We start from the raw sequence: 22,453 nt of genomic DNA, 5'->3' as shown, positions 1-22,453 counted from the left end.
CAATATTTCCCGAGAACCAGTGACCAGTGACATGTAACCTGTGACAATACGCAGCGGCACTGTGCAACCGGTTGCCGTGGCTAGCGATGTAGCCTATAGGCCTAATAAAGATGCGGACGTTGAAGGTCGAGTTTTATGCGCCTGCGGGAGGTGAAGGGAACCAGCACGGTTATCGTGGTAGCTGCCAGTGGTGTTCATTACTGTTAGGTCGCGAATGCAGGATGACCCTTGATTTTTCACATGAGATTGTGAGAAAAAACCATTGTCTTGGATTCGGAGAAATACGGTAAATAAATAAATAAATAAATAAATAAATAGCAAGATCTTCCAGTGGTACAGATATTCAGCAGCAGCAATAGCAGCAGCAGTAGTAATAGTAGATCTGCGAGAGGTATAGATATTCCTAACATTAGTAGCAGCAGTAGCAGTGAGCAGAGTGGGCTTTGGCTCAACAGCTCTACATTTGGGAAGCGGAGGGGCTGGCTTCCACGGCTGGCTGTCTGAGAATGTTTTTCCGTGGTTTTCTGTTCTTCTGCACTAAGGTAAATATGGTAACAAATCCTCTTATAAGCCATGGCTACCTTCCCCTCCTCACCTTCTCCACACTTCAAATCACCGCTTCAAATCTCCTTGGGCTGAGAGAGGGCAATAATCCTTTAGAAGGCCCGCCGTACCCCCATCAGAGTACGGGATGAAAATTTTTTTAGTGGTAATAGTAATCATTGTCATTGAGTAGTATGCTCACTAATATCCTGTGAATATCAATTATTTACTTTCACATGTATTACACAGAGATCTGGGATTAAATCCATCATGATTAGAAATGAGCAATCAACTTGGTCAGAAGGCCAGCATATTACTTCTGAGCAAATTTAACTTGCTCACAATTTACATTTCTGCCTTGTTTTGGACTTTTGAACTTTGTACAGAATGCCGATTAAAATCTGATTCTACTTTGTTTGCATTTCACCATAAAGTGGACTCAAGTTATCTTGTGATACTTACCCTAAACACTGAGCAGGCTACATTGACATTATCTGGATCGTACATATGTATGTGCGAGTTAGGAATGGTAGAACCTCGGTAGTAGGTCACCATCTCATACTTTGGTATTAGCTCAGTTGGCTTGTTCTTTCTCGTTAAGGTTGCCATGATTGTACCTGAAATAAAAATCAGAAATGTTACCACATATACAAATATATATGAATTGAGCCAATGACAAAAGACTCTAAAAGAAAGCTGGAGGTAACAGAAATGAAAATGCTGTGATGGACATGTGGTGTGTCTAGCAAGGATAGAATCAAATATGAAAATATACAGGACTGGGTAAAGGTGACCAGCATTAAAAGACAAGATCCAAGAGTCAAGACTAAGATGGTTTGGTTACTTCATGAGGAGAGGAAGTGATCATGTGGGACGAAGCTTCTTAGATATGCCTCCTCCATGATACAGAAGGAGAGATAAGTCCCACAGGAGATGGAAGGACTCTGTAATCTCGGATCTCAAATAACTGGAGTTGGAGGAAGACCTAGTATTCAGCAGAAAATGGGAAAAGGATCTGCGTCAGTGACCATGCATGTCAGCAGGACTGATCATGTTGATGAGGCAGAAGGAGAAGGAGAAGGAGAAGAAGACATGGATGGATTGAGCCAAAGAGTGGCACGGTACATAGGTTCTTATATATTTGAAATTATTTAACCTTTTCTTAAGACTGAAAGAAAATAATTTGTACATTAATATAGCATCAGCTCTTGTTAAGAATTTTGTTATTGTTGGGGGTAATTGGATTTATATGCTGAATAAATCACCAATATAAGCATGCAGGTATGCTGAAAAATGTGGTGAAATATGCATTTAAGTATGCACTAATTTTCATGCTATTAATCATACTCCTTTACTACACACTCATGATTCACTCACATCATCATCATCATCATCATCATCATCATCATCATCATCATCATCATCATCATCAATGTTCCACTCTAGTCACCCGGGTGTGGTTAACGAGCCTCCTCCACTCCTTTCTGTCCTTCCACTTTTCCTGCTCCATTAATTCTGCCACATCCAATCCAGCTTCTCTAATGTCCTTCCAAATCTGATCCCTCCACCTTCTTCTTGGTCTTCCAACTGGTCTCTTTCCCTTAACTTCTCTTTATAATTCCCTTCTTGCTACCCGTTCCTTTCCCATTTTTTTTACATGTCCGAACCATCTCAGTCTTGCTTTCTGTATCTCCTGTACTAACGGTTCTATATTTAGCTCTTCTCTGATTTTAATATTTTGAATTCTCTCTCTTCTTGTCTTTTTAACCGATGTTCTTAAACATTTCATTTCTACTGCTTGGATCGTACTATCTTGTCTCTTATTAGTTACCAGCGTTTCTAGTCCGTATGTAACAACTGGTATGAAATACCGTTTATATAATGTTAATTTTGTTCTCTTGGGTACTTTGTTATCCCATGAAAGCTCTCTGACTTGATGATAAAATGTTGTACCTCTACTTAGTCTGTTATTAATTTCAGGGTTGATTTCATTACTTCCATTAATAATGCTACCCAGATATCCAAACTGTTCTACAGTCTCTAACCGTTCTCCGTCTACGTTCACTTGGCTTCTCTTTTTCTCTTTTCCACAGTGCATGACTACAGTGTCCGGCTCCATGGCTAAATGGTTAGTGTGCTGGCCTTTGGTCGCAGGGGTCCCGGGTTCGATTCCCGGCAGGGTTGGGAATTTTAACCATAATTGGTTAATTTCGCTGGCATGGGGGCTGGGTATATGTATCGTCTTCATCATCATTTCATCCTTATCATGATGCGCAGGTCACCTACGGGTGTCAAATCAAAACACCTACATCTGGCGAGCCAAACTTGTACTCGGACACTCCCGGCACTAAAAGCCATACGCCATTTCATTTCATGGCTACAGTTTTCTTTTTACTAATTACCATTCCAAACTCCTTCAGATTTTCATTCCAAATGTCCAGTCTCCTTTGTATTTCCTTTTCCCCCTTTCCCCAAATCACCACATCATATGCAAATACCATAGCATTCACTTCATCACTACTGATACTCTGTTTTACATGTTTTATGATATCATCCATGAATACAATAAACAATACTGGTGACAGTGCACTTCCTTGCTTGAGACCTTTCTTTGTATAAAATGTTTTAGAGTCACCACTCCCCACTTGTACACTGCTTTTACTCTCATGATACAACATTTTTATCTTGTTAATTAATGATTTTGGTACATTCCTTTTCAGTAGGCATTCCCATGCATGTTTTCTCTTAACTGTATCATAAGCATTTTCCGAATACAAAAATACAAAGAATGATTTCCTTGTTCCTTTCCAGGTGTTTTTCCATTAACGTTTGCACTGTAAATATCAAGTCTATTGTTGATCTATTCGGTCTAAAGCCATAGTGTTCTTCCTCTAACTGTGCTTCTATTATGAAATGAAACTGAAAATCCACAGCCTGTTTCCAGTCATTCAACCGGGTCAGGGTTGGAATGAAGCCCCCATCTAGCAACGAGGATAGGAATTGTGCCGGCTGCCAAAGCCTGTCCCACTCCTCTGGTGCAATGATTAATGACTGCAAGATGAAATGAAATGATATTGGAGAGTGTTGCTGGAATGAAAGATGACAGGAAAAACTGGAGTCCCCGGAGAAAAACCTGTCCCGCCCCCGCTTTGTCCAGCACAAATCTCACATGGAGAGACCGGGATTTGAACCACGGAACCCAGCAGTGAGAGGCCAGTGCGCTGCTGCCTGAGCCATGGAGGCTCTTATGTTTCTATTATATCCCTCATAAAATCATGATCATGAAGAAACAAGCGAATAAAAAATAAAAAATCACACTATCAGCTGCGGCTGTTCCACTACTACAAACAATCCGTACATAATTTGTGAGATGTATCAACCTATCAGCATTCACTGTTAAAGCAATATACACATGTCTCCTAGATAACACACAGTGTGTTAACCCATTCCAGTCTGGGCCTTAATATCCCTAACAAACGTTCTGGACTGGCCATTTTTAAGAATATTTAAAACATTATATCTCTGTGCCTGTAGGAGATATTTGCATGATTCCTTTTTCTTTGTGCTTGTTTGAGCATCTAGTTGTGAAAAACGCTGTTTGTATTATGTTAACTATCACTTGAGATTTTAAAATTGTTTATATATTATACCATGTTTTGCGAATGGAAAAAAGGTCTGACGGATAACTAAGCAAGTGCAGTTTTCTGAAATACTGTTATATTTACCCTATTTTGCTAACATAAAATGTGCATTGCAATTACAAAACAACAAGAATAATGAGTATGATATAAAACTAATAATTTTTCATAATAATAGTAACAATTACGGTAATGAAAATGGGAGCTTTTTTGAAATTTTATTTTAATTGATAAATTTCGTCAAAGTTACTCAAATGTAAAAATATTGTTCCATTTACCACAAAAGAATTCTGAGAAAGAGAAAATACAGTCTTCTAAATGGACAACTTTACTAATATGTAGACTATCTTACGCATTCACGCAAATTTGAAATACTCGGGAACATGCGCTAGGCCGTAAAACGATCTCCAATCATAACGAAATGTAAGAAGTTGTCTCGAATTCATATGTCAATAATATGTTCATTTGTGCACAAACTTATAATATATAATAAAATATCAAAAATATCACTTTCGTCAAGCACATGTTTGCCGCGAGAAGCCATGTCTTAGAGCTCACTGAGTGACAACATCTACTAATGCATGCTGATCGAAAATATTGTAAATTCTCTGACTTAGACATACAATACTGCCATCTGCGTAAATACTTTCATAACTAATACATGAAGAAACACGATGTAACCACCAGAATGCGTGCATAGCTCGTGCTCGATTTTTTGTGAATTGTCAAACCTTACTACGGGCTATGCCCGCAGCGCAGCCTGAGCGTAATTTTGGCCGCTGCAAGCTATGCTCGCAGTTAGGCCGGAAAGAGTTAATTAATACACATGATAAATCAATTAGTAAGATTGTAACCTGTAAAACACAAAAAAACAAAACAGACATGAAGAAAAACAATGAAATACACATTCCTCTTTCATTTTACACTGCACATCCTACTTTGCCTGTCCATAATTTGGTTTGTAGTACACTGCAACATATAGCCCGGATTTTGTTTATGGACATCACGATATTTTGTTTACAGATGGAGTCTGAGCTTTCCTGGGATACCTTCCAGTTCGCATTTCACGTTCCCCATAATGTCCAGTGAACCACCAATATGCAATCTACGGGTTTCTTGCTTCTTGACTGATCCTGATAGGATTTGGAAGTGGGTCTTGATAGGTGCCAGTTTCCTTTCAACTGTTTCATTTCCACTTTTTGGTCCCCAGAACGCTTTTCTCAACTTTTAGGAAGTTACAAAAGCAACTTCCTGTTTTCACCTGTTGCATATGCTAAACTCTGTCTCACTGGCGTGGTCACCTCAAGTTTAAAACTCGCCTTGAAAGCTTGAATGCTTCTTCATAACTCACCAACAAGGTAAGGGTAACATGCACTGGAAAGCAATTTATTAAGGTGGGAACACACATGTGCCAAATACCACACCAAAGAGAGAATGTGCATATGTGGTCAGGGTTTTGTAAAAATGCTCGTGTACACATCACAGCATGCTGTCAGTTTCCAGACAAAGCACCACACAATGGCACAAACAGTGAACAGGACTACGATCATTCTCCACTGTGCACATAGCTTATTGTCATCCCTTGTGCTAGTCTTTTTCAACCGAGATAGCTGCTCTGTAAGAGGTATTCACCTTGGTAATTTTAGGACCGATTAAATATACTTCTTTGCTGTCGAACTATTATGTCTGCCACCATCATCTTTCTCTCAGTTTCTTCACTTTCAAAGAGTAAATAATGAAGATATATATGCAAGATATCAACAAGGATGTCATGTTTCATCTAGGAACAGTGAGTAACTAGATGAATCGTTCACTAGCATGCTCGATCCAGCGACCGTGAAATGATTCTCGCAAATGTCACACGCTTTGTTTGGTGCAGCATTCGGTATTTGTGTGCTCGCCTTTAGGAAGCTTTTTTTTTTTTTTTTTTTTTTGGCTAGTGGCTTTACGTTGCACCGACACAGATAGGTCTTATGGTGAAGATGGGAGAGGAAAGGCCTAGGAGTTGGAATGAAGCGGCTGTGGCCTTAACTAAGGTACAGCCCCAGCATTTGCCTGGCGTGAAAATGGGAAACCACGGAAAACCATCTTGAGGGCTGCCGACAGTGGATTTGAACCTACGCACCCCTAACCGCACGGTCAACTCGCCCGGTGCCTTTAGGAAGAAAACATAATGCACTTTTATGGGTGTGAGATATATGTAGGAATTATTTTTCTCCCTTAATTAAAAAAAAGGAGTAAAAGAAAGCAAAGCCATCTCTGAACAAGCCATGAAGGCCCTTGGAGGGGTGGAAGGTAAAGGCTTCCACTATCCGTAGAATAGTTAGCTCTATGCCCACCCGCCTTTGCCCCCAGGAATTAACCTGGTACTCATTTTTTGTTGTAGACTGAGTAAACCTCATGACAAAATGCACCTCCAGAAGTGGAAATATAGTTTCTTAAATTTTTCGACTTTCTGATGGAGATTGAAATAATAACAATAATTTAATGTATTAATTTGTCCACCTAATCAATACAATATTGTACAAATTAATAAATTAAATTATTGTTAAATTATTGTTATTATTTCAATCAATTAACATCAATACAGATCAAAAATGATATTTATCACTTGTAATTTCTGATGGAGAATTTAAACCATGTCCTTCAGGGTGAACTGAGCACACCTTTATCACCTTGGCCAGGCAGCCCCTTTCTCCCTTAATTCCATAACAAAAATCAGGGTGCGTGATATACATGATGGTGAGATAAATGCAAGTAAATATGATATAATGTTCCCAACATATTTCCATTTCTTAGATAAGTCCAGAGAAGCATTTTTGCGGATCATACAAAGATCCACCGGTGATTTCTGCTGGCACGTTGTCATGGTGGAGGCTCCAAAATTGACTTCCTGTTGGCCTTTTTCTCCAGATAATTTCTCCGAGATACTTCAGTTTTCCACCATAATACCAATGATTCACAATTGTCCTTCGTGTAAAAATTCATGGTGCACTACACAGCTGTTGTAGTCAACTTCTCATTCTCATTCAATCTGACTTACCATTCACTTTCTGGCAGCAAATTCTTCCTTACTTACTGTGATGATTGCATTTTTGTTTTGACACTGTACACATAATTCCATGGTTCATCACTGGTTTCAATAGTTTTTAAATTAAGTTTCCAAACTCATGTACTTATGAGTGAGATCCAAAAGTTCTTGACACATAGAAAAGGGAATGTTTCTAACATCAAACATTTTCTACCGGGCGAGTTGGCCATTCATTTAGGGGCGCTCAGCTGTAAGCTTGCATCCGGGAGATAGTGGGTTCGAATCCAACTCTCAGCAGCCCTGAAGATGGTTTTCTGTGGTTTCCCATTTTCACACCAGGCAATGCTGGGGCTGTACCTTAATTAAGGCCACAGCCACTTCCTTTCCACTCCTAGGCCTTTTCTACCCCTCCGTCACCATAAGACCTATTTGTGTCAATGCGACGTAAAGCAAATTGTTTTAAAAAAAAATAATAATTCTAGGATACTCAGAAGTATCTCACTAATTCATGTCTCTTTTCGTTGTTATAGACCTCAGTCAGGAAGTCTTGGCACTTGCTCTTAGGCTAAGTTTCGGTCTGCGGAATGAACTTGTCCATCACAGTACCCCTGAAGGGTGTCAGTTCAGTTTGTAACAAGCTGTCCAGCTGTAGAATACTGAGTTTGCTGTCTCACCCCCTCGATCAACATATTGGTATATCTCAACTCCTCTCCTTCCCTGCTAGCTTAGCTTCGCATTTTGGTGCCACAACATTCTGGCTGAACTCTACCTATCTTACACCTTGATACACTTCGACTTTCATTTATTATTATTGAGAAGAAGCTAAAAGAGCAACCACTCCAAACTACAATGAATATGACCAGTCTGTTGCTGCACTATGATTATATAATTCATCTCATATTTTTCCTACAAAACTGATGCAACAGAAAAACTACTATGTGCACTTCACAGAGAGATGATATTTACCTTCAGGTGAACGTTCATGTGAATTGAAGTAGTTGTGTGCAAACTCCACAATGTCATGGTATGTGTCATCCAGTACATCACGATCTTCCTCCAACTCCTGCAATTTCTTTTCAACACGTACTTTGCGGCGTTGCTCTCGTTCTGGATCATCCTCCAGCCGGCCGTTGAACCTCCAGGAATAGGAAGACTGGACACCCTGCTAATAATCACAAAATGAAAACCTCTATTGCAGTTGGTCCAGGCAACATAAACTAGAATTTACATGCAGTTAATGAGATATGGGTGGCACTGAGTAATGACTAGTGCATTCAGATGTTACGATAGGGGCACTCACAGGGATGGTTGTGCTGCAACAGCACTTTCTGACACAATGAGGAGAGAAATGGCAAACCACCTCACTCCTCATCACACCCTGAATGCCTCAATTAGGGCACCACCATTGATTTTTGTGGTTTTCCTAGAATTGCACAACCTTTGTTAGTTCTATTTAAGGATACAATCAGCCTCCCAGCTGAAGACGTACCAGACACCATCAAGATCATTTGTCTTCACATCCATCCCTTATCACTTCCACATCTCCTGACCCTGCTGGATTGCCACATCTATACCCAGCTGTTTCCCAGTGGTCTGTGTAAGGTTTATCTGGTTAGGAGTTCTACTAAGGATCAGCATTGCAAGAAATATATTGCATAGGCTAATAATAAATTAAAATCATAATATCAAATATTTTGTCATAAACAACAACTAATAACAACATTTTGGAATTTTTGTGAGGTCTGCAAAATGTATCAATAGTACTTAGATAAGAAAGCCTCCATGGCTCAGGTGGCAGCGCACCGGCTTCTCACCACTGGGTTCTGTGGTTCAACTCCCGGTCACTCCATGTGAGATTTGTGCTGGACAAAAAGGAGGCAGGGCAAGTTTTTCTCCAGGTACTTCAGTTTTCCCTGTCATATTTCATTCCAGCAACACTCTCCTGTACCATTTCATTTCATCTGTCATTCATTAATCATTGCCCCAGAGGAGTGCGACAGGCTTCGGTAGCCGGCACAATTCCTATCCTCACCGCTAGATGGGGGCTTCATTCATTCTATTCCTGACCTGGTCCAATGACTGGAAACAGTCTGTGGATTTTCATTTTCAGTACTTAGATAAATGTTCGAAGTTTGAGATTGTTTTCAACTCAATAAAGAAAATAAGCAGGAACACAAAGAACTGAATTGTATGGCTTTTAACAAACAAGTATCTGTATGATCATGTGGAATGATTTCTATTAAGAAGCTTAGAAACTTCCATTCTTGAACTTCTGAAAGTACTACAATTTCAGTCACAAAGTACAATAGTGAAGAACAAAAAATTTTAATAGTATTCATACACACTGCTGCCTCAAGGGCAACATTTTACAAGCCAGGTATTTATTGTGTACTAAGCATCATATGCCTAAAGTTTATTTGGACAAAATGTGGACTTCACACTGCATCAATAAATATATAATAACAGGCTGGAATGAATAGAGTTAGCAGCAAACAGAAGAGACAAGTACAGATATAAAAACACAAAAGGACAGTCTTCACAGAAGAGCTTCTTCCTTATCAATCCTAGATCTTTCATGACTATTACTTTTGAATGAAATTACTACTCAGAAAAGAAAGTTGAAGTTTTTCAAACATTATTTAGAAGGTACATTGTATTTCTTAGAAGAAGGTTTCCTCAATATCATGGATAACACGACTATTATTCCAATCAATCAGATGAGCCACATTGTTCGAAGTGGCATAAAATATATTTAAAAAATTCTTAAAATGAATTTACAAGTATATTGTCCACCTTTCAGTACAAAATTGTTACCATTTAATAAAGGGTCTGTCAAAAACATTATACAAAAGGACATGTTTCAACCTTACTTGAGGTCATCTTCAACTTGCGAGTACAAAAAAAAAAAAGACATATACTGTATATAAAAGAGTAATATATAAAGAAACTAATGAGATAAAAGACATTCAACAGTTATAATAAAACCTGTTTTTAAAATGTTCATCGTTTTTCAGTCTTATTGTAGGAAGATGAATGCTTATTTGAACAGAAATAAGTACAGATTTAAAGGAAAATTAGTTTAGCTCGAAGAGTTTCTTAAAAAATTACGTGGACTGTTTTCAATGAATTGTCAAATGTTTTCTGTCTTATGCTTCCAGAATAAGAGTGAAAATTTGGGCTCCATATTTCTTTCTGAAGAGAAAAAAAGTTAGCCAGTAATTCACTCCTTCATCCAGCCCCGTGTGTACGTGGTTCTGGTCGGGATGATATTGACCTTCCGCATAAAGTACCAGTAGATATTATTCAACAGTTGTATAGTATATGGCATGCATTCCATTTTGTCCTTTTAAACTAGTGATGATTTTACAACTGATGAATGGACTCCAGATCTAAGAAGATGAATTAACTGCTGTATCTGACAAATGAAGCAGCATATCAATTGGTGCATCAGTATAATTTGCACAAGTGAATTACCTAGTTTGTTGAAGGAAAAAAAAGGGTATGATTTTCAGATTTGTTAACACCAAGTAATTTATACATGAAGTTCTAGACTGGATTATTCAAGAAGAGTAGTTTAAATGTGTAAACCAATGTAGAGGCTTTGCCAGCAAGTGACCACTTCAAGCAGAGTGTAAAGGACACTATAATGAAACCCCTTATCATATACTAGGCCTAGGATGAGAAAAAGCACAGCAAGGTAACATTTAAAGAATCCAAAGATGACCAAGTTTAGGAACCTAAGAAAAAGTAAAGATAACTTTCAGTAAGTTTTTAGGATATAGTATTTCCCTTTTGTATTTTATGTCGCAGATGAGGAAAAGTGTGTGAGTGTTTTTGAAAGAATAACAGAAGTATTTAAAGAGTCAAAGTAACAACTTTATAAATAAATCTACTAGAGGTAAACTTTTATATTTCATGAAATGTCTCATAGAATTCAGATTCTCATTTGTATGTTGTTCCCTTGATTTCATTAGGTGGAGAAATAGTCATGAATACTGGAATGGCAGAATGGAAATAGAATATTTTGTGGAGTTAAGGGACTTCTTTTGTCTCCTCAGGAAGTTAGCAAACATATTGATCATCACAATATGAAAGTACAAGTGATGCAGACTGAGACTCCTGTAAATAAATTATACCTGATGTGTCACTCTAAAGATGATTTGCATACTACATATACTGTACAGGGTTATTACAAATGATTTGAGTAATTCCAAAGCTGTACAATAACTATATTAATTGACATATTGTCACAAGGCTTTTTACACACACAAACACACACACACACACGCGCACGCACGCACACACACACACAGAGAAAAACTCAAAAAGTTTACTTTTTACATTTACAAATGTTCGATATGTTCCCCTTTAGTGATTCTGCAGACATCAAGCCTATAATGAAGTTCGTCCCACACTCGGTGCAGCATGTCCCTATCAATGGATTCGAAAGCACGGTTGATGCAAGCTTGCAGTTCTGGCAGGTTTGTTGGGAGAGGAGGTGTAAACACTGAGTCTTTCACGTAATCCTACAAAAAGAAATCGCATGGGTTAGGTCAGGAGAGCATGGAAGCTGTGACATGAATTGCTGATCATCAGCTCCACCATGACCAATCCATCAGTTTGGCAATTTCCTGTTTAAGAATTGACGAACATCACCATGGAAGTGGGGTGGAGCACCATCCTGTTGTAAGATGAAGTGCACGCTATCCTCCAGTTGCAGCATGAATCAATTTTCCAGCATGTCCAGATACACATGTCCTGTAATAGATTTTTTGCAGAAGAAAAAGGGACTATGCACTTTAAACCATGAGACTGCACAAAACACATTAACTTTCGGTGAATTTTGAATGAGCTGCACAATAGCATGAGGATTCTCAACCCCCCCAGATTCGCACATTGTGTCTGTTCACTGCACCGTTAACAAAAAAATGTTGCTTCATCACTGAAGACAAGTTTCGTACTAAACTCATCCTCTTCCATAGACTGTTGCAACTGCGCTGAAAATTCATCGGGAGTCAGGGCTTGTAGCAATTGTAAGCGGTAAGGCTTCTGCTTTAGTTGTTTCCATAAGATTTTCCAAACGGTCTGGCTGTGGTATGTTCAGCTCTCTGCTTGCTCTCTTTGTCGACTCTTGTGGGCTACGCGTGAAACTTGCCCACACGCGATCATCTGTTTCTTCAGTCACTGCAGGCCTACCCGTTGATTTACCCTTACAGAGGCATCTGGAAGCTTCAAACTGCACATACCATCACTGAATGGAGTTAGCAGTTGGTGGATCTTTGTGGTACTTCGTCCTGAAGTGTTGTTGCACTGTTATGACAGACTGTTGTGAGTGCATTTCAAGCACAACAAACGCTTTCTTGGCTCCTGTCGCCATCTTGTCTCACTCTGCACTGCTCACTGCTGCTGCGCTCTTGTGGCAGAAATCTGAAGTGCGACTTCATTAGACCAAAACTTTTTGAGTTTTTCTACATGACTGTTGAGTTTCGTGACCATATGTCAATTCATGGAGCTACAGTGAATTTATAAATCGCTTCAATCATTTGTAATAACCCTGTATATTAATTTCAATATGTTTTTACAAATTTTTGTATTGGAAGTATTTAGATGACCTGTAAAGACATTTTATATTGTCTGGCCTGTGGAACTAAGTGATTCCTGTAACACTTTCTTTACTTCAAAAACATATTCTTTTATGAGCGCAATATCTAATTTCAGCATGAATGTTAAATTATTTTATTTCCAGTTTATATTTCCCACTTCTTTATTGACTGAAAGAAAAATATACTTCCGAATTTCAGAAAAGTCTTTATTTTTGCTGTCGTTGTAATAGCCAAATACATATTTCAGTTTTAAAAACGTACTGTCTTACTTTTTGCATTAAGTTTTATTCTTAGGATTATTTGTAATTATTTTTGAAAGCTGATACTGATCCATGTTTTCAACTCTAATGCGGTATGGGATATACTACTACAGTCAATAATTTCTTGCACTGGTGCTTACAGTGTAGGCAAAACAGTGTACACCTATGTATGTACCACAGTCAATATGTTCGTGGACTGGCGCTAACAATTCAAGGATCTCATAGTCTTTTGACCTGCCTTTTTGCGTCTCTTTCCCGTAAGGGTTATCCGGGTGATTTTGACTTGATCATCTCAAACGTTTTGCTAGCGGATTTGCCTAATTTTTGGTAGAACTTGAAATTTGCCCGTTGCTCAAACTATGAATTCTCAAGTTCTGCCGCTGACATTAATGCAGCCTTCACAACAGAGACCGTAATTCTGCTTATACTGTATGCACGCAACTGTGTCTTGCTGGGACTAGCGAAGAACTGTCATGGCAACATCCTATGGTGCAAACTCTCCCCTATAGTGCACCACAGCGACACTAGATGGCCAGTAGAGTAAAATAATATATTATTATTGGTCCACCTTTTCAATACAAAATGAAAATTACATAGGGACTAGTTTCGACCTAGTAATAGGTCATCATCAGCCTGAAGTAAATTAAAGCGTAAATATCGAAGAAAACATAAACAATGTAAACACAAGTACAGTCTTTTTAAAGGTACATACCATGTGGGAAGTTGAGTAGAGATATATTAAAAATAATAACTCTTCCAATTATTCCAATATATCTCTACTCAACTTCCCACATGGTATGTACCTTTAAAAAGACTGTACTTGTGTTTACATTGTTTATGTTTTCTTCGATATTTACGCTTTAATTTACTTCAGGCTGATGATGACCTATTACTAGGTCGAAACTAGTCCCTATGTAATTTTCATTTTGTATTGAAAAGGTGGACCAATAATAATATATTATTTTACTCTATTGTAATCACAGTTCAATACGGATCTATCATTATGAAACTTATTTCTTTTAATTAATTTAACTAGATGGCCAGTCCATGAAATTAATGACTCCACTACATATAACCTTGACTGGTCTTATTTCATGCGAACCACTATCGAACATAAAATATACAGCAGATCTTTACTCACTCCGGAGACAGTAGATCCACGAGAGCTGGGGCGACTTTGGCGGGGAGAGCCGACCAGAGGGGAGACAGGTCGGGGACGAGGACTGGGAATCCTGTCGGCCCCAACACTACCTCCCCGTTGGATGCGCTCCACTCCAGGACTCTTTGGTCGCAGTTTATGAGGTGCAGAAGGCAGAGGTGGCAGCGGAGAGTTGCACAGGTCACCGCTCACCGACTCGTCCCTGGGCAGTACTGACTCGTAGATGGGTTCCGAGGATGTGAGTGGGGAGCTCACCAATGGTGGAACACCATCTACTGGTGGAGGTGGTGGGGGTGGTTCAGTAGGCTCTGGCAAAGATGGTAAACCCAGATTTCGTACAGGTGGAGGCTGAAGATCCAGACTACAGGGAGGTACAGCTGGATGTTGTCCTAAACCCTCATTCTCCAGCTGGATCACAGTCTCAAGCTAGAGAGAAGAACATAATAGGATCAGTTTTGAAAATATAATGTAGTATGTGTGGTTTTAATATACCAATACAATGACTAACGTGAAACATACCTCTACATCTAGATCCTCTACTAGCTCGTTCATGCGTTCACCTATTTCATCGATTATCTGGTTACGTGATGGTTGAACGTCAGAAAGGAAGGCAAACAGATTATCAAGATCTACTGCATCACCAGAAGGTTCAGTAGTAGCCAGACGTGGATTAATCTGTTCAGCCATTTGTGAAAGCACTGCAATTTCCTGTTGGGCAGCCCTAAAATTTCACACAGTAAAAATGGAATTAGACACATGACAGAATAAAGAAGACCAGCTTAACACTGAACTTGAAGCAAATAAGCACTGTTCTCAAACGCTGGTAAGGTTTCATAATAAGAACTGTTATTCTTCTTCTGTAATAATATAGGCAACTGTCTAATCATTATAAACATTAATTCTATGTTGGAGAAGTTTTATTGATATTATTTATATAAAATGGCATTTCTATAAAATATACCAAAGCTCTAACATGCACATCCCATCAGTAGAATATGGTCACATGCATGAAGTTCTTACCCTCGATCCATTCCAACCAAGCCATGATATTGCATGCTGGGAATCAAAAATAACTTATTATACATGATCTACAGTTTATCATACAACTGAGCAGCTAAGAAATAATAACAAACTGTGGAAACCCACTCATAATCTCATGGAACAAAGAGCATATTTACAATCTTGAAGAACTGTTCAAGACACATGTCAATGCTGATATTAGCGTGATATGTTGAAGTATTACCATTTCTAGAACTCAATTTACTAGTCCTGAAAATTCCCATCAGTCATGTATCTAAAATGAAAAGGCATATTTGGCACTAAAATTGTATTCCTAAGTCATTACTTATTTATAAGTATCTTATAATTTAACCATTTCCATAGCATCAACAAAATAATGCTGATCTTGATTTCTTTAAAATTGTGTATATTTTTTAGTAGAAAATATAGCAATGTCCTTGATAACCTCGAAACATTCACATTAAATATTCAAGTGTATGTAAATTTTATATTAATCATATGACAATGTAATATCATCATCATCCACTGCAGCAAGGGAATAAAATAAGTGTATAGTTAATTGATCACCTGTTAAAACACACCTTTGACGAAGTCTTCACTAGAACTAAGCAAAGATCAACTCCCAGTTCAAATGATTCATAAGGGAAGATTTTGGGTGTCCCAAAACTTTGTGGGGTGAAGAAGCTAGACAAGGCTTAAGAAAGTAGGCTGTGCAACTGTATTGTTTGCAATGTGGATTAACAGGAAAATGAGAGAAATAATAAAACAAAATCTGAAGGACACCATCTTGAAAGTCAAGTTCTTTACAGAAATCTATGGTCCCTTTAAAATAAAGACAGGAGTCAGACAAGGAGACGGCCTATCACTGATCCTCTTCAACATCATTCTCGAGAAAATCATGAGAACGTGGGAGAAAGCTTTGGAAACAGAAGGAATAAAAGGGATTACACCTTGGGAGGAAAGGACAGAACCTGGAAGTTAAATGTTTAGCTCTTACTGATGCTCTTGCCATCTTAGCCAATAATCGAGAAGATGCCCAAAAAATGCTGGATAGTCCTCATGAAATTGGTGAGAAAAGTGGTCTTAAAGTCTCCTATGGGAAAACAAAACACATGGAATAGGGATACCAAGGAGAGAGAGACATGGAAGTGAAACATGGAACAATCAAAAGAAATGACTTCAAATATTTGGAGGAATGGATACAACCAAATGGGCTGGATAAAGAGGCAGATAAGGCAAGAGCTAAAAAACTGGAAGTGGTCTACAGACTAACTGATAACAGGTACAATAAGCATGCAATTTCCTTCAAAGCTATACTCAGACACTGCAACACAGTAATACAACCAGAGGGTTTGTATGGTTCGGAGAGCCTAACACTGAATAAGAAAGGCAAACTGCAGGAAATTGAAAAAAAAGGAAAGGAGAATATTGAGAAAAATTCTAGGACCACTGGGAGATACTGATGGAATATGGAAGAAAAGAAAGTACAAGGACCTTTACAGACACACTGAAAATATCAGTTTCAATGCGGAAACGAATGTTAAATTCTGTGAACATCTGATGAGAATGGACGAGAACTGATTGACGAAGAAGATCTTTAAATACTTTAAATATATCATAGGACTGAAGGCTACAATGAAGTAGGTGGAAGAGATCAAGAGGGTACTGAGGAAATTAGACTTATAGCAGATGTGATCAACAACAGAAAGGAGTTCAGAAGCCGAATTGACAATAAGAAGTTTGCAGAGAAACCACCACAATGTAGGCCCAAATGGATAATACCCAAGGACAGAGGAGAAGAAGAAGAAGAAGAAGAAGAAGAAGAAGAAGAAGAAGAAGAAGAAGAAGAAGTGAATGACCAGATAGCCTTAGATTCTATGAGGTCCATAGTTGCCCAAATTCAGATTTCCAAAAACTATACATACTGGTACACACCTCATTCTACATCATGGTAACATGGTGTGAGAAGGTGGTGCTGCAAACAAAGTTGCATCTTGCACCACAACCAAACAATGACAGCACTGGAATCACAGTCAGGAGTGTCAAGAACAGCAAGAGTGATACCCAACACATTATGAAATGGAAGAGGGGGGTTCTGTGACACGTACCCAGACACCTTCCATGCATAGCAAAGCACAGGCTGGTACTGTGGTGCAGTCAGCTAGTTGCATATAAAAGAATGAAACTTGAAAATGAAGATCCTGTCATGAAGGTTCATGGCTTTCTCTTCATTATGATCTACGTACTCTTTCATGCATCACGTAAATAGCATGTACTGACAAATGAAATAGACGTCAAGAGACTGACAGTACTTCATGGTTTTAAGTGGTATGAGTTTTGTGTACACATTTACATCCCTGTGTCTGAAGGCTCTGGTCGACAGTCTTGTCAGTTTTGAGTGGACCATGAATCCAGCAACAGAAGCAATATTCCCTTTAGTTCTGGTTCCAGTAATTCATGCATCCAGGACAGTGTGAGAGCTGTTGACATCTTACACTGGTAAGAGGTTGCATATGTTGTAGTGTGTTAGAAACACATTTGCCAAATTACTACCTGCTTCCTGCAAGCAGATGTTTTCTTTGAAAGGCATCTTGACATGGAAATAAGAATTTTAATGGTGCAGAAGTGGGTAGTAGATGCAATGCTTTGAACAGTAAATTCAGTAGTCTCAGTAGTCTTCCCCCGGGGTCACTGATAGTGTTCTATTTGACGTGAATTATCAAAATGACTTTGATCCATATTCAACATCTTGTTAGCATTGATTGCATTAGCAAAACTGAAGGCCGTAACTTTGCGTGCAAATGCCAATGATCTCGTCCTCTCACCAGTGTCTAAAGTAACATCCTGCCTAGAAATGAACCTTGTGACCTTGCATGATATTTTATAGCAGCATTTGAATTGGTGCAGGAAATCCTTGCTGGCTTAAAAATTGGGAAGGTTACTTCTTTCGCCCACTCCTTTAAATGCTTGTAGTGAATTGCATGATCTATGTTGCACACATTCCATAATTTGGTGTACATATGCTCACGAATTCAAGCATTTCTGTGTTCTAGCATCCCACCCCTCTCAAGTTCCTTTACTATTTGCTGAACCTTTTCCAGTAATATCTTGCATTTTTGAGCAGTTGCTGCAATGGCTTTCTTTTCAATCTTGACACTGACATAAATACTTTACATTGTTTTTTCAAAAGACTGTTCATGGATACTTTTCTATTTCATTCTTGGGGTGATGGTTCATAGAACTGGAACCTGTTGCCACATTGTGTGCTGAAGTCTCCGGCATGTGAATATCTTTAGATAGTGTCTGACATTCCATCACTATCACACCACAATGTCTGTCCTTACCACTTGTCAGCACTGCCATGAACATGTTGCTCTAGTAGGTTATACAACTTCCATGCAATGTGCTTGTCGATGTTTGTTGGAGGCATGCTGTCCGCTTGATAATTCTACATCACCTCATTCACCAAAGCATGAGGGTTACAAGTCATTTTGCTAAACACACAATAGTATAAATGTATTCCACATACATTATTCATTAGCTTAGGAACAAGCCCATGCCCTGAATCCTGCTGAAGCTACAGTCAGTAACGTGCAGTATCACACAGTGATATCATGGCCTTCAGGTACAGTGTGTTTGGCTTTATGACTGCAGGCCATTGCAAAATGCTGCATTTCACACCAGTTACTTTGGTCTCTTGCTTGTTCACCCCAGAAAGTTTTGCGATGATTGCCATCTGGAGGTCCAAAAGCTTCCCTTGCCAGTTGAGTAAAATGTGAATGACAATAGTGATGGCTGCCAAAGTATACGATTGCCAAGAATCAGGATCCACCAGAAATCTGACTAGTTTAGATGGATGTCAGGAGGATCTTGGACACAATATGAAGGATACATGACTAAATATTGAAGTATTTGCTGAGATACATTTCAGTATTTATAGAAATCAAGAGAATTATCACTTTTGTTGAAAGCTTTCTAATTTCCTTCATCACAAATATTTAATGTTATTCTTGTTTTGCCACTTTTCTCATCTTGGCTAGAAGTTAATGGCAATCTTCACTAAGATTTATGCCCACCAAATCATGCACCAAATGGTGCAGATATCTCATTTTATTCTTTGTTTCAAAATTTCAGTTGTGTCGTTAGGTATGTATATTTTACATAGTAGTTTATGTCTTGCTCTAACAGGATTCAGAGTAAAGTTCATGTAGTAGTGAAATGGTGCCAGAACTCAGCCTATATTGGAAATAGTATGGTGGTGGTGGCGGTGATTTTTATTTTGAAGGGCAAAGTAATGTGATTATTATCAGATCCTTATAAAGAGATAATGGCCCCTTCTTCCATCAATCAATGTCAAAATCCCACGTTGTTCCATCTTAAGTGATGGGTCGGCGAACAAGGCTTCTCCACCAGTTCCGGTCTCTGAACTTCTCTCCTTCTTCAATGCTTTCCAAAGTATGCCCTCGCTGTTCAATGTCAATCTTCACCATGTCTTTGTACCTGAGTCTTGGTCGCCCTCTTGACCTTTTGTCTTCAAGTTTTAGATCATACATTTGTTTTGGTAATCTGTAAACTCCCATGCGTCGCATATGTCCATACCATCTCAGTTGCTGCGCTGTTATTCTGTCCTGCAGTCTTACAACTTGAATCTGCTTGCGTATTTCCTCATCACGGACTCTGTCCCTCCGCGTTTTACTGATCATGCTACGGACAAATCTCATTTCTGCTGCCTGGATTCTACTAACATCTTTGTTTCTCATGGTCCACGTTTTGCAACCATAAGTCAGGATTAGTACGTAATAGGTTTCATATATGACTCTCTTACATTTTGTTGGTATTTTTTTGTTCCATATTATGTCTTTTAACTATTTTGTAGAAGTTGGTACCTGTCTGAATTCTGTGGGAAATTTCCTTGTCTACAGAACCAGTATCAGAGATAAAACTTCCAAGATATTTATACTGATGGTTCATCTGTAGCTGTTTCCCCTCCATTTCAATGTGTCCCACTGGTTGTCCATATCTTTTCATGACCATAACCTCACTTTTTTCTTGGCTGAAGATGAGTCCATATTCTTTAGCAGCTTCTGTCCAGGAGTTTATTTGTTCTTGAAGGTCTTTAGAGACTCCCCTTCTTCCATGTATAGTTAAAATATGTGATTGACAATACTATACATGTAAGAAAGTCTGTGTGCATGCCGTTGTGAGATGTTGCAGAAAACAAAACGATATTGCTTATGAATAAACCATAAAATGTACCCAGAACTGGACTCAACAGAAAGTGATGAATTCTATGTTGCACAATATAAGTTGAACGGCTGTCAAGAAAACTTACCAGAAAAATAGGAGATGGCTAGAAGTGTCAACACAGCTCATTTAATGGTTTAACAGTCAACACTGCAATCCATCAATATTCAACAATCATTGACCACTGATCTGCATTCAGGGCAGTCACCTAGGTGGCAGATTCCCGATTAGTTGTTTACCATGTCTTTTCTTTTCTTAAATAATTTCATAGTAGTTAGAAATTTATTATATATCTCCCTTCATCAATTATTGCAATTCCTAACTCCTCTTGCTATAAGCGACATTTATTTCAATTTATCCTCTTGAATTCCAACTTTATCTTCAGATTATGATTTTGCCTACTTTCAAAAACCACATTCAAGCTTATTCGTCTACTAATGTATTTCCAAGTCATCTCTCCGCTGAGAGCTTGATTTTTCTTCTCCCACTTCAATCACTACTGATCTGCATTTAGGGCAGTTGCTCAGGTGGCAGATTCCCTATCAACTGTAATATTTGCCTAGTATTTTCTTAAATGATTTCAGAGAACTTGGAAATTTATTAAAAATTTCCCTTGATATTCCAAAAATGGTTTTCATGCTGCAGATTCCTGTGATTTTAATTTCCCTTGATAAATTATTCCATTCCCTAATTCCTCTTCCTATAAATGAATATCTGCCTCAATTTGTTGGTGGGTCTTCAACAGTGGTACTGAACTCTCTCTCTCTCCTACATGTCGTGTCAGATAAGATGGTACATCCTAAATTATATATTATCACCATGGGAATAATTCTGTAAATGAGTTGGTAGTAGATAAATAAATACATGACTGGTAGCTTCTACACTAAGATTTATTAATTGTAATAACTACTTACACAGGTGCACAGTTACACTCATTAGTGCTCTCTCAATTCTCTGTGTTCAGTCACACTAGTGTTACAGTCTAATATTTACAGACTAAAACAGTTACGCTAAACAGTTCACATACACATGCACTGCACACTATCACTTATATCCTAGGGTAGTTCAGGATAAAGCTTGCTGTACACTTTAAGCAGCCGCAATTTACACATGCCCACAACAGTCGAACAAGTCCACGTGAGACACATGGTTCACACGAACACTGCAGTCACTCTTCTGCACTGTAATTCCTTGTTGTCCACTCACAGATCTCTGTCGACTCTGTAGCACGCTGATCCACTATTCAGCGGTACACATCTCACAGCACTCTCTCGCTGGCACTCTTCACTGTCACGTTCGCTCTCAGCCTCAGATTGACTGAGCTCAAACTGAACTGAATTATCTTGCACTCGTCTGCCACCTTTATATAAGGGGACTGACCTTCCGAGATCCATTAGGCACTAGAACCCCGTGGAAACCTCTGGAAATGGAAGGGCCTTTGTTTGTGATTCTCATTGTTTCCACACTGTCAGGGCAGTAAATGAGATGGCAGCAATGCCAGCCCATCTTGTCTCTGATGGGTTGTCCGTAATGGCACAAGGGTGGGGAGTGCGACTTGGTGATTTGCCCATCATGGAGCCAGCCTGACATGCTTCACCCAGGCTCGCTCTGTTAAAATGGCATCACGGACGCCTTTTGTACCACAATACTGAACTTTACAAAACCGGACATTTCATAAGTTTAATTTTATCCTTCTCTCTTTCTCTCTCTCTCTCTCTCTCTCTCTCTATACTGTCTCTTATGCAACAAGCAAACCTACTAAACTCTCATGCAGTCCTGTTCACAAGAGTGGACAGATTTACTCATGTTCAACATTATTCTTCATTTGACAGCTTGCAAGTTGTGAGATATGGTGTAGTTGTGAGATGTGGTGGTGATTATTATTTTAAGAGGAAGTACAACTGGGCAACAATCCTCAATAGTTGTGAGACTCCAGCCAAGTCTAGTAATACTTC

General features: G+C 38.8%; 1 protein-coding gene across 1 annotated transcript in view; it reads right to left on the bottom strand.

Annotated features, from left to right (window-relative positions):
* The window catches only part of Myo81F (Myosin 81F), a 718,007-nt gene that overhangs the window by 96,818 nt on the left and 598,736 nt on the right, over positions 1-22,453 (bottom strand). The window contains exons 15-19 of the mRNA XM_068228961.1: positions 15,255-15,290; positions 14,754-14,955; positions 14,217-14,660; positions 8,179-8,374; positions 1,006-1,160 (exon numbers count right to left, since the gene is read on the bottom strand). Of these exons, the coding sequence (XP_068085062.1) occupies positions 1,006-1,160; positions 8,179-8,374; positions 14,217-14,660; positions 14,754-14,955; positions 15,255-15,290 (1,033 nt within the window). The remainder of the gene's footprint in view (positions 1-1,005; positions 1,161-8,178; positions 8,375-14,216; positions 14,661-14,753; positions 14,956-15,254; positions 15,291-22,453) is intronic.

The sequence above is a fragment of the Anabrus simplex genome, chromosome 1 (genome assembly GCF_040414725.1).
Source record: "Anabrus simplex isolate iqAnaSimp1 chromosome 1, ASM4041472v1, whole genome shotgun sequence".
Classification (NCBI taxonomy): Eukaryota; Metazoa; Arthropoda; class Insecta; order Orthoptera; family Tettigoniidae; genus Anabrus; species Anabrus simplex.
Note: the sequence above shows the minus strand (reverse complement) of the source record. Positions and strands in the feature narration are given on the sequence as shown.